We start from the raw sequence: 17,311 nt of genomic DNA, 5'->3' as shown, positions 1-17,311 counted from the left end.
CAGTAAACGTGCAGATCCAGTAGTGGGTATTTTAAGTGTTAAAGCTGGTGATGTTGTTTGCCTCATAGGGGCTTGGTCACCTTCTCCGCATGTGTCTGTCCGTGCAGTGTTGTACCCTGAGAGAAGCTAGACTCTGTTTAGAGAAGACCATCGTATTGCCGTTTCTGTAGCATAGTGACTCTCTTGGCTTTCTCTGTGTGAAGACTAACTTTCAGTACATTGACTGTGGAACACTTGCAGGACTGAGTTCTCTAAACAAACCTCAGTGACCAGCACCTCTGAAGAGGGTGGGGTTTCTATCATTAAAAACCACTTAGGCCTACAGTCCAACATGCTGTTTCTAACAGCATGTTGGCCTGTTGGGTTACATTGTCCTAAGTAGGACAATGTTTTATATTGGACTGGAAAAATGTTTGGCAAACATTACTCTGCAAACCTTGGTCAGATGATCTCTTCCTCCTTGTGCTAACATTCAGCTGTTTTGCATGGGAGGCATGTTAGTGTCCACTGCACCAGGTGCAACACAGACTATGCATAAAGGACTGCCTGTGAGTTGCAGTGTTTATTAAGTGTAAATGTCTCATACTAGACCTGCCGCAATTGTTGTGGTTTGAGGGAGTGGCACTGTACTTTGACAAACACGCTATGAACTGTACCCTCAGTGCACTAAAATATCAACCTCAAATACAGGCCAACACTGGGAGGAATACGTGATGTGTGAAGGAGAGAGATGGCAGGTAGACTGTAGGTCAGATTTGGGAGATGTGAGTAGGCTAAAGGTACTTACCCAATGCCAGTTTAAATAAAGAACACATGCTGAAGGCCACACAAACACACACACACACACACACACAGGTCAAGAGATGATGATTTACTCCATGGTAACCACGGTGTGTGTACCCTAGTTACAGCCAAAACAAGTTGTAGTAGTTCCCCTCATGGTCTGGGACAGGTCCTTTAGACCCTATAGGAATGTGTGTCAGGTTGTTTGGACGTTAATAATACATTTTTACTTTCAAAGTAGCAGGATTTGGAGTAGCCGGTTAGCTGTTTCACATTTGACTTTAAGCGGTGAATCTTTTGAGTGGATCTGTTGTGTACACTGAAGATGATGATTCTGCAGTGATAAACACTTTGTTTAAGTTCTATGGTTGCAATCTTTGCTTTATTAATTAATGTCAATTGTAGTTCAGGAGTAGTTTGTCAATTGTAGTTTGCCTTGAAATGACAGTGTAGTTTGTTTTACTGTGGCGTTTTGAAGCTTCAGAAAGTTGACAGAGCACTATAAACGTTAACATCTCGGTTTTTTATTGGGTCTTTATCTAATCCATTCATAAACCCCCTGGTGCATCTCTTCCTCCAGGCTCAACACAACACACTCCTTTGGCCCTGTACTCAACATTGTCTCATCTCTGCTACTCAGTCTCAGTCCACACACACTCACACACACTCTCACACACTCACACACACACAGACACACACTCACACACACGCAGACACACACGCAGACACAGGTGTGGTTGCAAAAGCAGTCTCCAGCATTTTGGCACGTCCTCTGCAATGTGTACTGTGGCATGTCCTTCCTGGTGGAAGTGTAAACACTCCAGGTGTTCTCTGAGCGCTGTGTTGTTATGTCTCATAGGATGAAGATTACACCAAGCGACCACGCCCTTTCGGAAACAAAACTGGCTTAATCTTGTCAGGGATAATGCCATCAACTACCTCCGCTTAGCACTGGACACATCCTCCATCAACCCAACACTTTTATCTATTTACTTTGTTTATGATGAAAAAGGGTGTCTTACTGATAGATTGATAAATTGATAGAAACTATTCAGTACATTCTTTATATTATTAGGAATTAGTAGTGTTTTGAATATGAAACAATTATCATGTAGCCTTAAAAATAGTTAGTAATTTTCTATTGATTCTATTCAAGTTTTAATACTTTTTCATACATTTACATTTACATTTAGCAGACGCTCTTATCCAGAGCGACTGACAGTAAGTACAGGGACATTCCCACCGAGGCAAGTAGGGTGAAGTGCCTTGCCCAAGGACACAACATCATTTGACATGTCCGGGAATCGAACCAGCGACCATCTGATTACTAGCCCGATTCCCTAACCACTTAGCCACCTGACTCCCTCATACAGTAGCATGTTAACTCTACATCCTTCCATTGTCAACAAGAGTAAGTCAGATCAGAAACTATCACTGACATCCTGTTTTATGACTCAGAGATTTAGTCTTACTGTTCATATTCAAGAAAACCATGACGATTTGAGTAAATTATAAATGACCTTGACAGTTGTATTTAACTTGGAATAGGTTTTGATGTTATTATCTGTTTTCCATATACTTTAATTTTGATGAAGGATATATAATAGGGAACATTTTAAACATTGAAAAGAAATTGGCACACTGCTCAGTCTATAAAGTATAATGGTTTACATAACTGCTGATTCTAACCATCTCAGTCAACTTCAAAACACTGAGTGTGTACACAAACTATGCCAGTTCGTAAATCAAATATCAGTGTGGAACTTCCCCTCTCAATTGATTTTAATAATTTTTAAAAGGTATGATTGATTACCAAGTGTTTAGGAATGATTTCTTTCAACAGGATATTTACCCCATATTTGTCTTTGTTTTAATAACATTAAAAGACACTTTGGAGAATAAACGTCATATGTCTGCTTTGTCATTCTAATTACCAGTGAGCAACATGGACCATTACAATGTTATGATGATTATTAACACTGCACTCTAAAGACATTTAGACACTGTATGAGCGTCGAAAGAGTAATGTTGAACACGTTTTTATGTAGGCCTTGTAGCCTATATTTTTGATTGAAAAGGAAATGTTTCAAAATGGTAGGGTTTCACAAACAAGTGTGGCTTTGTCTTTTTTTTGTGATTAACAACTTTTTCAACAGTCGAAAGTTGTCAGGTGACTAAAAGCTGTTGCCATAAGAATGTGAAATGTTTTCTTGTGTCTGTCATTGCTCGACAGTGTCATATTTAGGCTACAACGCCTTTATGCGACAGGATGATGTAACCTATGAATTCATGAAGAAAATGGACTTGGCTGGTGTGCTTTTTTGTCGTCAACTAGCGCATAATAGTTTGTATTTAAACGAATTATATTTGACATCAAATTCGATTTTAACCGCGTTTTTAGGTCTTTTAGGACAATGCCAGCCTGGTCTAGACCATTCCAGAGTGCTTTGCCTAATGGTGGGAATTTGGGGAAAAACACGCATTAGCTACACCCTCATGTTAAAAAGAGAGAGGCTTCTTTCCCCACTGTAGGCAGCGCGGGTGTATGAAAATATTTTGGCTGGATGTCATTCACAGGACAGTTCCAGTGTTCAGGTCTGCTGTGTACCGAGGTATAAGGAACGCGTATCGGACGGCAGCGAGCAAGCGCTCATTTAACAAATCACAACAAATGAAAAAGGGCAGGGCCCTGGAAAGTTAAGAATTGACAATTTGCAATATGATACGACCCCTTGTTTTTTCACTTTTGTTACGCGTAGGACCTATAAGAAAAGCTGTTCGGACAGATTCGAAAGGAAAGTTCGCTCGGTTGCGCGCCGCACTTTAAGAGTCCGTGTGCTCAGATGGCGAATAGCAAAGAAGTCCCCGCCGCAGCTATGACTTCGATTGGCGCCTTGGACCGTTACATAATTTGTGGACGCACAAATTACATTCACGAAATGAGCTGTGGAGAGGTGGGCTCACATTTGTACAGCAGAATGTGCTGCGCAGGTAAGCAGCTGTTCCAACTGTGTTTCTTTGCAGGGGGAGGAAGAGTTTTGTGAGGGCCGGATATTAACCGCATACCAACTACGTGAATATGTTGTTTTATGGTAATGTCTCGATTAGACCTAAGCTGCCCAACTGAGATTTCTGCCCTACTCATGAAACTCAGAAATCCAATAGCTCAATACCCCCACAAAGAAGTTTGTTGTTCTTAATGTTGGGTCTTCGGGCTAAACCACACATATTTAAAAACTAGTTGATGGACTCCCAGTTTCTGAATGTTTTGGTCTGTTGTCCTGGTAACAGCTCAAACATGACATTTCTCAGCAGGACTGTCCAATAATACGAGTCACAGTTTATCCCGCTATGTTGTCCCTGGATAGACAACCTACAGTAGTCACAGCTTAGATTAGCAACGTGCCAAAACATTAATGGTTTTAGAAATAAAAAGTAAGTAAAGTAAAATATATATTTTTGTCTTTGTAGTAATAGATGTGTCATTTACTATTTTACCCAGAAGAGGGCGACACAAAGCTCAACAGACTGCTCCACAGCACGGACCGCTGTTACACAGTTACAACTACACTTCCACTACATGATTATAGCACCTACTATATTCACTTTTTGTCTGTCGCTTTGGATGAAAGTGTCTGATGAATGACTGCTCTGACACAAGTCAATAAAAGAAGAGCAATTCCTGAATGGTTGTCTGTCACTCAGGCATGGAGACAGTCATTTAGTTTATTTTAGATCCATATGATGGATGAATGCCATTGTTTTGGCTTCTAGTGTAAAATACATTTTAAAGATTCTAAACTGTCCTTAAGGGTGTGGATTTTGGATTAGATGTCTGCAGAGGACGTCAATGCCTTGTCTGGGTTGGCATCCTTTGTTACATCTACATTTAGTCATTTAGCAGACGCTCTTATCCAGAGAGACTTACAGTAAGTACAGGGACATTCCCCCGAGGCAAGTAGGGTGAAGTGCCTTGCCCAAGGACACAACGTCATTTTGTGCGGCCAGGAATCGAACCGGCAACCTTCTGATTAATAGCCCGACTCCCTAACCGCTCATCCATCTGACCCCCATACGGCTTTGTTGTTGTGTTGTAGTTTCAAAATACCTTCACTCACCACCTCCAGCACCGAGGGAGGTCTTCTGGGAATGTGCAGACAGCCTTGATGCATGATGACAGTGTTTGGAGGAGAGAAGTCAGGAGTTATTGGGGACTGGAGATGTTTTGTGACTGTTGGGCCACACCCTGTGTTCAGCTGTGATGAGGAACACAACTCCACAGGGAGTTCTTATAACCAGGTGGAATTGAGGATTTTGGATTTGCAGTAAACAGGTAGAAGGATTGCTAGAAGGATCTTGTTCATAACACAAGGTCTCTCACAGGTTGATATGAAGGATCATCGATAGGTTGCAGCCTGCAGGGTTGTTTGTAGTTATGTGGTTAGACTGACCAGAGGCATGTTAGTAATGCAGGTGGTGGTTTCCATAAACCCATGTTTTCATCAGCCTCTTAAGAAGCGGTCTCTATCTACAACCGCTCACCCCAGCTTAGTAAATCAATATCTCCATGTGTACACGTTGGAACCGTGTTATTTTTGTGTTTGTTAACATTCCAGTCTTCTGCAGTATTCGCTATCATGCTGTCGCATGCACAGAGATGGTTTGGTGGGTCTCAGGAATTGAGGCGTTTCTCTCCGGGTGTTTGTGATCAGGAGATGTCTCTCTGCGGAGAGGGAGGGGAACGCCCCAAGGAAGAATGTGGTGGATGTCAGGTCTCTCCTGGCATCTGACCCATGTTCATAAACCTATCACCTCTCACGTATCTCGGCATGGAATCTATCTACCGCAGGGGAAAGATCCAAATAGAGCCGTGTTTAAATCACCCCAATATAACTGCTTTTAAAGAATAACACAGGTTTATTTGTGCTTTTGAGTATTTTAGAAATGTTACAGTGAAGTCTCAGTTTAGTGAGATATGCCATTACGTGCCAGTGATGGATATAAAAGTGTGCCAGTGCACCATTTGTGGTCATATTTGAATATGATGGCGGTCGTTGTTCCAGTCTGGCCGCACTGCAGAGTCTCCTCTGGTCCCCTGTGCTTGTTGTATCTCCTGTGTTGTCAGGGTCGTCAGGCAGTGTTGTCCTGCTTTAGGTGAGTAGGATTCTGCCCATCGGAGGCTGTGTGTGACAGGTAGGGGTTTTATTTGAGGGATACATAACACAGCGCCTGAGGGTGAAGTGGTGCCTGTCAGGGATGGACTCTGACAGGCACAGCTGGTCCCCTGCTCAAGCCCCGACAGGGAACTGCCGTCAGCAAACATCCAGAGCATTCTGCTGCCTGTCACGGTCTTGGAGGCAATGTCTTCTTTAGGAGATAAATCCGTTTTTCCCGGTGATGAAGGTGTCAGAGATGTTTCCCAAGATGAAGATGGACAGGAGAAGAGGGCTGGTCATGTAGGACCTTAAACTACGACCTGCACAAACAACCTCCAAGCCATTTCTGGGTTTTGTGTGTGTCAACTATTTAACCATTTATTATTTGCTCTCGGATGAATTTGTCTGTAGAGGATCATCCAGACAAGGCTATTAATTTTAGTCTACCACGACTCTACACTCTTTATGGAACTCCCACTTAAGACCCACAATGCCTTGCTTGTAAGCAGTCTGTGGGTGCTATTCATCTCATCTCTGTCTGTCTGCCGTCTTCAGATCTACTGCTGAACAGCCTCCAGCCAACCACTCCAAAGAATGCTGGGACAGAAGCTCTGAAACCACTTAAAGAAACAAATACAAGCCAAATGCTTGAACTCAAACTCTGAAGCTGTTTACTCCTTGAAATGCTTCTTGACTTTCTGGCGTCCGTACCTACTGTAGCTTGTGTGTGGCTTTCCTGGCGGAAACAAGCATCCCAAATGAAGGGGATGCCCGTTTTTTTACTTTGATGGAAACAGGGACGTTTAGCCCAGTGGGATTGCTGTGATGAGGATGTGTGTTGAAAGGCTCAATGAGGCCTTTGTGTCGCAGGGCCTGGTCTGGTCTGCTACAATGCAGGCCTGGCATTCTGTGTGAGTTGTGGTGATGTATTATGGCATATAAATGGACCTTCACTAGACACACTTGCAGCCTCTGTTCTAACACATTGTAGTAACTCAAGTAAGAAGAATAGTTGTCAGTGGGCTGTGACTGTACGGCTCACTAATTCCATGAAGTCTAAGAGAATATTTGAACACAGTTGCTCTTCTTAGCTGTGGTCTCCCTCCTCTGTGTCTTCTTTCAGTTTAGGGAAGAGGAGGGCTGGGGGTGGGCTCGGAGGTGGGGTGGAGCTGGGCTGGGCTGGGTGGGCTGGGAGGTGGGGTGGGGCTGGGCTGGGAGGTGGGCTGGGTGGGCTGGGTGGGCTGGGAGGTGGGCTGGGTGGGCTGGGAGGTGGGCTGGGAGGTGGGCTGGGTGGGCTGGGAGGTGGGCTGGGTGGGCTGGGAGGTGGGCTGGGTGGGCTGGGAGGTGGGCTGGGTGGGCTGGGTGGGGCTGGGAGGTGGGCTGGGAGGTGGGCTGGGTGGTGGGCTGGGTGGTGGGCTGGGTGGGCTGGGAGGTGGGCTGGGTGGTGGACTGGGAGGTGGGCTGGGAGGTGGACTGGGAGGTGGGCTGGGAGGTGGGCTGGGTGGGGCTGGGAGGTGGGCTGGGAGGTGGGCTGGGAGGTGGGCTGGGTGGGGCTGGGAGGTGGGCTGGGTGGGGCTGGGAGGTGGGCTGGGTGGGGCTGGGAGGTGGGCTGGGAGGTGGGCTGGGGATGGGAGGTTCTTCTTGCTTCACATACCACAGTGAATGGCAGGTCCTGACATTGCATTTAGCAACAGTTAGAGAGAGGGAAAAAAAAGAGCTTGAGGCGAATGAAGGAGGAAAACGGGGAGTGAGAGCTTCACAGAGGAAGTCCCACGATACACACACCCACCAGACATCCTCCGTCCAGCCCAGGAGCTACAGCAGGCTCAGCTACAGCAGGCTCAGCAGTGTGTGTGAGGTGGCACAGCTACTGTGAACCAGGATGGCAGCGCAGCCAGGCTTCAGGAGCTCCTGTAGCAGTGTGGGGAGTGATATTGTGTTCTCAGAGGAGAAGGGATACTACCAGGCAGCTCTTAAGGCCACTGATGGAAGAAAAGGTATTGTCTATCAGTCTAACGGCAGTCCTGCTGGGAGTTTTGATCAGTTTAGATATGATGGGAATTCTGCTTGTCTGTGCTTTGTATGTTGTGTCTGTTTGTAGGTGTTATTATATATACAATATATGAAATGTTTATGTTTATTATCTATACTTTGTGTCAGACGTTTTTATGGGTTAGGTTTAGGACTAGTCCTCTAGTCCAGTTGGTGTGAAGAAATGTGGTCAAATTAAAATTTCTTCGGTTCTGAGTTCTTTTTTGTCATATAAATTTTGAGTTGCCTTCCATTCCTCAGTACTACAGGCCATATGAGTTGCAGACAAAGTGATATCTATGCATCTCACCTCAAACGTGTGTTAAGTCTCAACATAAAAAAGCCTACATTCCTGGCGCTGAATGCGTGTCTATGTGAACACAGACACAACAGAAATCACATGAAAGGGATGACTTGATTCAAGCTTCTATTATCATGTTAGAAACTGAGAAGGGCTGGGGAATGTTAAGTGTTGGTTTGGAGTCCCCTCTGACCTCTGGCTTCTGCACACACATGTCAACAGCAGGAAAACAGATGGGTCCTTCATAGGTACTGAAGGAAGAATTCTTAAAACAGAAGTATTTGTGCTTGAATGCCAGTCTGATAGTAATAATTCACTTTTTGTGCCTTGCTTAAAGTCCTGCCTTCTAGATGAAGAGATCCTCTTTGATCTGAGAACCTTATCTTGGGCGATAAACCCTGTTCCTCCTCACGCACGTCAGGGATTGTTTCCATGTTCTCTCTGGGCTTCAATGTGGTGCCAGTAAGAATGTATATAATCCTCATTTCAACCAAATGCTGTTTGGGCATTTGATAGAGTGATCGTTTGTTTGCCTTGACAACTACCTACTCAGCGGCCTGAACAGAACAGAGAGTGCTGTGAGGAAGTGAGATGGACTCTTGGCAGTTGATCTGCCCACTTCAGAGTAAAGATAAATCAGAGTAGTTGCTTGGTGGAGAAACAACTCAGTTTCACAACACCTGCTGGTAATACTGTGTCCCCTGGTCAGAGTAACAGACCCCTGGTCAGAGTAACAGACCCCTGGTCAGAGTAACAGACCCCTGGTCAGAGTAACAGAGTAACAGACCCCTGGTCAGAGTAACAGACCCCTGGTCAGAGTAACAGACCCCTGGTCAGAGCAACAGACCCCTGGTCAGAGTAACAGACCCCTGGTCAGAGTAACAGACCCCTGGTCAGAGTAACAGACCCCTGGTCAGAGTAACAGAGCAACAGACCCCTGGTCAGAGTAACAGACCCCTGGTTAGAGAAACAGACCCCTGGTCAGAGAAACAGACCCCTGGTCAGAGTAACAGACCCCTGGTCAGAGAAACAGACCCCTGGTCAGAGTAACAGACCCCTGGTCAGAGTAACAGACCCCTGGTCAGAGAAACAGACCCCTGGTCAGAGTAACAGACCCCTGGTCAGAGTAACAGACCCCTGGTCAGAGTAACAGAGCAACAGACCCCTGGTCAGAGTAACAGACCCCTGGTCAGAGAAACAGACCCCTGGTCAGAGTAACAGACCCCTGGTCAGAGTAACAGACCCCTGGTCAGAGTAACAGACCCCTGGTCAGAGTAACAGAGCAACAGACCCCTGGTCAGAGTAACAGACCCCTGGTCAGAGAAACAGAGCAACAGACCCCTGGTCAGAGTAACAGTCACTCAAGCATGTGCTGTTTTAGAGACCCTTTATCCATGGTCTTGGATGCAGTCATGCATAGTTTGAGTTCTTCAAATATTTAACTGCAAAATCCTGAGGTTTCATAAAAAACTAAACATTGTTGCAGTTGTACACGTCCAAGGTTCCCACCCAAAGGTTCCTCCAAACAGTAATATAATGAGATATGTGAATATAAACAATACAGTATAATATAGTGAGCGTCCTTCTCTCCTCACAGATGAACGAGATCGGGTCCAGAAAAAAACCTTCACAAAATGGATCAACAAACACCTGATGAAGGTATGAATCTGACACACACACACACACACACTGTCCTCTATACACACACACACACACACTGTACTCTACACACACACACACTATCCTCTACACACACACTAACACACACTATCCTCTACAGACACACACACTAACACACACTATCCTCTAAAATCAGTAGTTGATGAAGGTATGAATGTGACACACTATCCTCTACAGCCAGTAGCTGTTCAAAACCTAACCTCCACTAAACAAGAAGCAGTCTCCTAGTGAGTGTACATGTGGGAGACCTGCTGTAACTACATCATGACCTGACAGCCATTCTCTTCTGTGTGTGCTTGTGTGCTCTGCCAGATCAGAGAAAATGCAGTAGTTGATGACCGGGGGAGCAGTTTGTAATAGCATGGTATCAGATGTAGACTGAGGGAGAGAAGGAGTCATGAGGAGCCGTGGGCGTCCTCAGATGACCCAGACTGCCTGTGGCTATGGAAAGCACGGGGGCTCATTTTCCATTTATTTCGCTTTCTCTCTGGGGGATTAGTGGTGGAAGAGGGATCAAACATGCAAATGTTAAAATGAACGTGCACACTGCATTTTAACTGCTACGGTTTCCAGAGTTAAAAAAAACTTCCTGGAATCACGTAGATGTTTTTCTAATTAATGCCCTTTTCTTCCCAGAACAATGCAATGCACGCACTAGCTATTCCCAGTGCGTGTGTGAGAGTGACTAATACACATGTGGTCTGGTTTAGGCTGGTTCTGTGTGTGTGTGTGGGGGGGGGGGGGTTGGGCTGGGGTCAGGTTCCACATCTGGGCTGCAGACACTGGAGTTGAGGGCGATGGGGGGTGGACAGGGTTAGACCCAGGGCGATGGGGGGTGGACAGGGTTAGGGTTAGACCAAGGGTGGGGCTATGAAGGAGGCGGACAGGGCAGCAGTTTTTTGAAGTAATGAGTCAAAATTGATTGTTTGGGGAGAACTGCTCCAGGTTATAATAATGAAGATGAAAACAGACTCTGGATGTTTGCTGCTCGGACCCTGAAAAATAAAATAACAATAAAAACATCCATAGGAAGAACTGCAGGACTTTATCAAGCTACCAAATCTCTCTTCATGTCATCTGTCCATCGCAGTTAAACGTGCCTGTTTGTTCTAGTCTCTTCACCCTCATTGTTCACAAGAAGCTTCGTGATCTTTTATTCCTCTTCTTCATTTCTAACTGTCTCTTTTCACCCTTTCCCTCCAGCACTGGAGAGCTGAGGTAGGTGCTGTCTCCAGGCCTGGGCTGCGTGTGTTTGATAGCTGTTTGCCCCCTACTGTGCTATCCTCTAACCTTGAACCTGCCCTCCCTGTGTCAGTCTCCCTCTAAGCCCACCCCCCCCCCCCCCCCACCTGCAGACAAAGTTCTCAGAGTCTGATTCATTAAAACTTTGTGTCAATGATGCATTTAAACTTAGATAAACATTTTAGTTGAATGATTTATGATCATGCAATCTGTTTGGTGCTAAATTAATCCATTTAGGCTATTAGACGAATGAAAAGATTCTTAGTAGCTTGACCAATTGCTTCTGCAGTAGCCTAAATCTCTGCCCATGTTGATCAATCATGCCCTCCCAGCACCCTATAATCAGCTACTTGATTGGATAATCATCAGGTTGGTGCTTCTCGCAGCAGGTAGACTAAACGCTGTGATTGCATCTCTTAGGTAACCTGTGGAGTATGGTGTGTGTTTATGTTGCTGTGTGTGTTGCACAATGATAAGATACAAATACACAAGTTCATCAGAGTAATCTCAGATGCCACGATGGTTACGAAGTGAACCGTCAGTTTACGACACTAACAGGGTGAGTCACTCTCACATAGTTTAGACGTAACAGGCGTGAACATCAGTACAAACAAAACGACAAGACCTCACTAAAACACAGGAGGCTTTCAGACTGTTGATCTTCAGGTCAGACAAGAAGAAGAGACAGATAAGACACATAAAACTGCGACTCCTCAGCAGATCAGAGTTTCTCACAAACACAGCTTTGTTTGAAGTTGTTTGCTTATGTTGGTTTCTACAGCATATGTAGATACAGCAGTTTTTATAGATACATGTATCTATAAAAACAAAGAAGCTAAATCATGTAAAGTCTTTGTCTAACTGTTCCTCTTGTTCTCCTTAGGCTCAGCGACATGTGACAGACCTCTACGAGGACCTGAGAGATGGACACAACCTCATCTCCCTGCTGGAGGTTCTCTCAGGAGAGACACTGGTGAGTGTATCTGACCTCCCATGCTGGGGTTTGACCTCTGCTTCTACAAACCCTGGTCCCCTCGCTAGCCCCCCCCCCTCCCACCGTCTCCTCCCACATCCCACTCACTTCTGTTGCTTTATCAGTCCTACTGTGGCTGTGCGACTCAGACGAGGCTGTCTCTCCACAGCCTCGTAGGGTTGTTGTCATCCTCTTCTTGCATGTGTTCAACTGAAAACTTTTAATAAGCGGACTGCAATCATTTCAGTACATGCTCTAAAGGTCGGCCACAATCCGACCAAACATCAATGCATCGACTGTGTAATTAATCTCTCTGGCGTTTTAACTCACCATTCAGTGATAACTGCTTAACCACAAGTTTTCCTACTTTGCTTCTTCTCTCTTGTCGTAACCTCTCTGCACTGACTTGTTTGAACCCTGATTTTCCTTTCTCTAATTCCTGTTTGCTGACCTTTTGCCCTGACCTGAGCCCTCTCCCTGTGCCCTCTTCTCTTGCGATGCTCTTGCTGTGGTAGCCAAGGGAGCGTGACGTTGTCAGGAACGTGCGGTTGGTGAGTGGGGCTCGCCTGCGGGGTCTTCCTGCTGCGGTGGAATGTGTCACTTCCAGGTGGCTGCTGGATGGTGCATGATGTCACTTCCTTGTCTTGTGCCATGTCAGCGTTTTGTGCAGTATCCAATTCCAACTCCGTGTTCTGATACTCTTATAGATGAGGAACGAGACTAGGTTGGTTCTTGTATCGCTCAGAGTGTTTTCACTGCATTCTTCACCTTCAGTCAGGTATTTACATCTGTGCTCCACTGCAAGTTGGATTAGTAAACTCTAGGTAGACCTCAAACAACACGGAGGAATCCAGTCTGTTGACATGAACTTTATTCATTGCAAATGCCGTAGTGACGCCACTGCAAGCCAATGAAATATCATCCAGCTTGTGATTGGCTTGTAGCTTGTGATCATGCACCAATACATACAGGAAGTATCTTCCTTCAGATCATGATGATGATGACAAAGATGAAGATTATGATAATTATTTCAGCATGATGATACTGATGCTGGAGTACCATGGTTACCACACCAGTCTTTAGCCTTGGAGAAATATTAGGACATCACTGCTTGGAACAAGGAATCTGCTTCAAAAGAGCAGACTTTGCACATCAAAAGCAATGGCTTATTATCATATTCAGGTGTCATTAATCTGTTAACAAGGATTCCTATGTGTCTGGATAGGCTTTTGGAGGAAATGGTGGACATGATTGATGATTGGAATAAAGTTATCAAGATTATCATTGTAACTTATTTTCCTCTTATGATATCAATTTTCCTGACTCGCATCCTAAATGCCTTCCAGTCGAATCACTTACTAGTGTATACTATGTATGAAGTGATGAAATTGTCAAGTAGCGATATTACAAGATATTGTACCCTAGCTTCTCACTACAGCAGTAAAATCTTAACTTGAATTGCTTCTCCATTGTGCTGGAGTGTTGCCATGACAGATTTCTGAAACAAATCTTTCCTCTCGTGATAAAAGGTGTTTGTGAATCCCGACCACAGTCATCGGGCCTTGCTCTTCTTCTCTGCAATATTTGATTGTTTCTCATGTTTGCTGTGTGAACTCCTTCTGAAGTCGGGTGTGTTCTCCTCCGCAGCCAAGGGAGAAAGGACGCATGCGCTTCCACAAGCTGCAGAACGTCCAGATCGCCCTGGACTTCCTCAAACACAGACAGGTAGAGTCGCATCAGCATCTACTTCTGATCGTAACTGACACTGGATGGATCTGTGGTGAACCTGCGGTTCTAAACACCTTCTGCGGCAGGTGAAACTGGTCAACATCAGGAATGACGACATCGCCGATGGCAACCCCAAGCTGACCCTCGGGCTGATCTGGACCATCATCCTCCACTTCCAGGTGCAGTATGTCTGACACTTCAGCGGGGTTACCCTGCAAAGACTGTCATATTACAGTACTAATATTACTGATACTCAAGGTATTTACCTAAAACCGTGTGGTTAAAATGCTAATTACTGTGCAGGACCTTATAATTCACTCCCTTTGAAATGGCCTGAATTGGTAATGGTCACTAACAGAGAATTCCCCTCAAAGTTAAGGAGGTAGGTGATGATTCATTTAGCAGTTCAGATGATTTAAAATAAGAAAAAAACAAGATCACAAGGAGATCCTTTGACTCTAAAATGGGTAGACTGCTGTGCTTAAACAGATTTTTCTTTGGGATTCCACTCCAGTGTGACTCACCAGTTTAAATGAGGAAGCAGAGAGAGGGAAATGGGTGTGGCAGGAGATTAGTCATAATGATTTACCGCTCTCAGAAATATGGTCAGTACAAGGAGAACTGGGTGATCTGGGAGCCCTGATTTCTTAACCACAGGTTTTTCCTACAGAACAAAGGACCTTTGGGCAATTTCCTCTGAGTTTCCTCTGGGCGGTTTGCAGTTTGATGAGGAAGAGTGGTATAACAGGCAACTCTTTTCTCCACCCTTTCCTTCTAGAAAGCCTGAGAGAGATATTAAAATGCATGTGACAAGTCATCAGTAAATGAAATGACTCACTGTTCCGTTGCCCTTGTGTTTTGGCTCATGACTCAGAGACACCAAGGATCATTGTCGCGCTTTATGGTTTATTTTGTTTGGTATGTTGTACAGTTTGTACCAGTTCTTTCCATAATTCATTGTTACGTGTACTCCAAGCGAAGGTTGCAGAAGGGCCTCGCACGAAGCTGTTAACTCAATCACTCAAAACAGTTGTGAACTATACGACCAGCACTCCTTCATTCACCAACTTCCCAGTTTTGTCCTTGGTCAGATGGTACACGATTAAAAACACATTTTTGGATCACTCCTCATTTACCAAAAGCACAATCACTCATAACGTCAAAGAACATTTACATTAGTATAGCCTGGTATAAATGGATGTGTTGTCTATAGTGTGCACTGTCTGACGACCTGTCTCCCCTCCAGATCTCAGACATCCAGGTGAACGGCCAGTCTGACGACATGACGGCCAAGGAGAAGCTGCTGCTGTGGTCTCAGAGGATGACGGAGGGCTACCACGGCATGCGCTGCGACAACTTCACGTCCTCCTGGAGGGACGGGAAGCTCTTCAACGCCATTATCCACAAACACAGGTCAGCCTGAGCCCACAGCATGCTCCAGTGTTGTGTTTGTCGAATGGGGAAAGGTACTACAGGGGCTACGTGAAAGTGGAAAATAAATCATGAAAAATAAATCATGAAAATATGGGTATAAATATGTTTTTATACAATATAAATACAGGTATAGGAGTACCTGGATTTAAAAAATCTGGAAAAGGAGGTACTGAATCCAGAACAGTTTGAGAACCACTGCTGTGGTTGTCCACTGCAGCAGGCTGTAGCTAAGATACCCTGTGAAAGGCTGTAGCTCAGATACCCTGTGAAAGGCTGTAGCTCAGATACCCTGTGAAAGGCTGTAGCTCAGATACCCTGTGAAAGGCTGTAGCTCAGATACCCTGTGAAAGGCTGTATCTCAGATACCCTGTGAAAGGCTGTAGCTCAGATACCCTGTGAAAGGCTGTAGCTCAGATACCCTGTGAAAGGCTGTAGCTCAGATACCCTGTGAAAGGCTGTAGCTCAGATACCCTGTGAAAGGCTGTAGCTCAGATACCCTGTGAAAGGCTGTAGCTCAGATACCCTGTGAAAGGCTGTAGCTCAGATACCCTGTGAAAGGCTGGAGCTCAGATACCCTGTGAAAGGCTGTAGCTCAGATACCCTGTGAAAGGCTGGAGCTCAGATACCCTGTGAAAGGCTGGAGCTCAGATACCCTGTGAAAGGCTGGAGCTCAGATACCCTGTGAAAGGCTGGACCTGGTCTGAAGTGGTTGGGATATTCTGACATTTAGGTGGACTTGAAATAATCATTTCCCTAATCTACCTTAATGTGCTGGGCATCCCTGGACCATAGGTTTGACTCGTAGCAGTTCTTCCACATTCAGGTTGCATGTTTGAATTGTCACATACCTTAGTGTGGAATTTGTTATGCATATGGCTGTGAGAGGCTTGTCTGTTTGAGCAGGAAAGCCATCCATTATCAGCAACACCCAGTAACAACTAGGTATGACTGTCATCAGTCAATGTGTTGACTTCTAGTTATACAAGTACTAGTTCCACCAATCTGATTGGTTCAGAGCTTTTCTTAGAAAATCACAACTCATAAATCTTGTCAGTTACACTAAGTTAGCCAACGTCATTGGAGTTCATCAGTGGCAGGTCTTTAATGCCTGTAACTGTATGACCACTCAATTTCTTCCGTAACCATACAAAGATAGACATACCCTCTGACTGGAATGACTTTGTCTCCACAAACACACATCCTGCAGTCTCCCCCAGAGCTCAGAACAGTCTCTCACTAAGTGGGTGTGTCACGCAGGTTTAGAATAAGATACCCAGAGGGATTGAATTTAAATACATGGCGTGTTCCAGCACAGCACAGGGATTGTGAATTCTCTGCTGTAGTCTCCGTGCGATTGAAGAGAAAGACTTGCGCAGACATCAATCTGCAAAGAGCTCAGCTTTCAACACGTCACTGATGCTGGAACACAGAAAAGGAACGCTGTGATTTTAGAAGTGGACTGATTACTAAAGGCTGGCATGTTATCTTACTAAAGAAAGAGTTATTTTGCAAAAACTTTTGGATTTAGTCCTACTTAACCAGGAAGGGACAGGAAGTTTGATTGGGCTTGTGTTTCATTGGAAGACCTGTCTCTATGAACACAATTACTTTCATAACATGATCCTCAGTAAACCCAACCTCGCATACGGATTGCCACAACAGCCAGTAAACAAGAGGAACTGCAGGAGTAGAGAACTGAAGCTACAACAGATTTTCCACTGACAGCGACTTCACCAGTTTACCTTCAAGATGATTCTCAGCCTGAAGAGAAAGTTCCGGTCTAAAAGTCGTCTGAACAGTGCTTCCAGCAGCGCTGCAGGATCTGTCAGCGATTTGGAGGATCGCGTGGTCATGCTCTGTGAAGACATACCTCCAGAGAGCTCTGTCGACTCACTTTGGGGGTCCCAGATCCTAGGGGTCTACCCCAGACATGGGCCCCAGAGTAGAGGGGTCTACCCCAGACATGGGCCCCAGAGTGGAGCG

The 17,311-nt window shown here is 45.2% G+C and overlaps 1 protein-coding gene across 6 annotated transcripts in view; it reads left to right on the top strand.

Moving 5' to 3' along the window:
* The window catches only part of pleca (plectin a), a 73,746-nt gene that overhangs the window by 30,289 nt on the left and 26,146 nt on the right, over positions 1-17,311 (top strand). For 3 of the 6 annotated variants that reach the window (XM_062486525.1, XM_062486528.1, XM_062486527.1), the window contains 5 exons: positions 9,869-9,930; positions 12,077-12,166; positions 13,814-13,891; positions 13,981-14,073; positions 15,141-15,307. In XM_062486525.1, the coding sequence (XP_062342509.1) occupies positions 9,869-9,930; positions 12,077-12,166; positions 13,814-13,891; positions 13,981-14,073; positions 15,141-15,307 (490 nt within the window). Of the gene's footprint in view, positions 1-9,868; positions 9,931-11,154; positions 11,170-12,076; positions 12,167-12,681; positions 12,718-13,813; positions 13,892-13,980; positions 14,074-15,140; positions 15,308-17,311 lie in introns of all 6 variants that reach the window. The other 3 variants (XM_062486524.1, XM_062486526.1, XM_062486523.1) reach the window with 2 other exon arrangements.

This window comes from Osmerus eperlanus, chromosome 20 (assembly GCF_963692335.1).
Source record: "Osmerus eperlanus chromosome 20, fOsmEpe2.1, whole genome shotgun sequence".
Taxonomy (NCBI): Eukaryota; Metazoa; Chordata; class Actinopteri; order Osmeriformes; family Osmeridae; genus Osmerus; species Osmerus eperlanus.
Note: the sequence above shows the minus strand (reverse complement) of the source record. Positions and strands in the feature narration are given on the sequence as shown.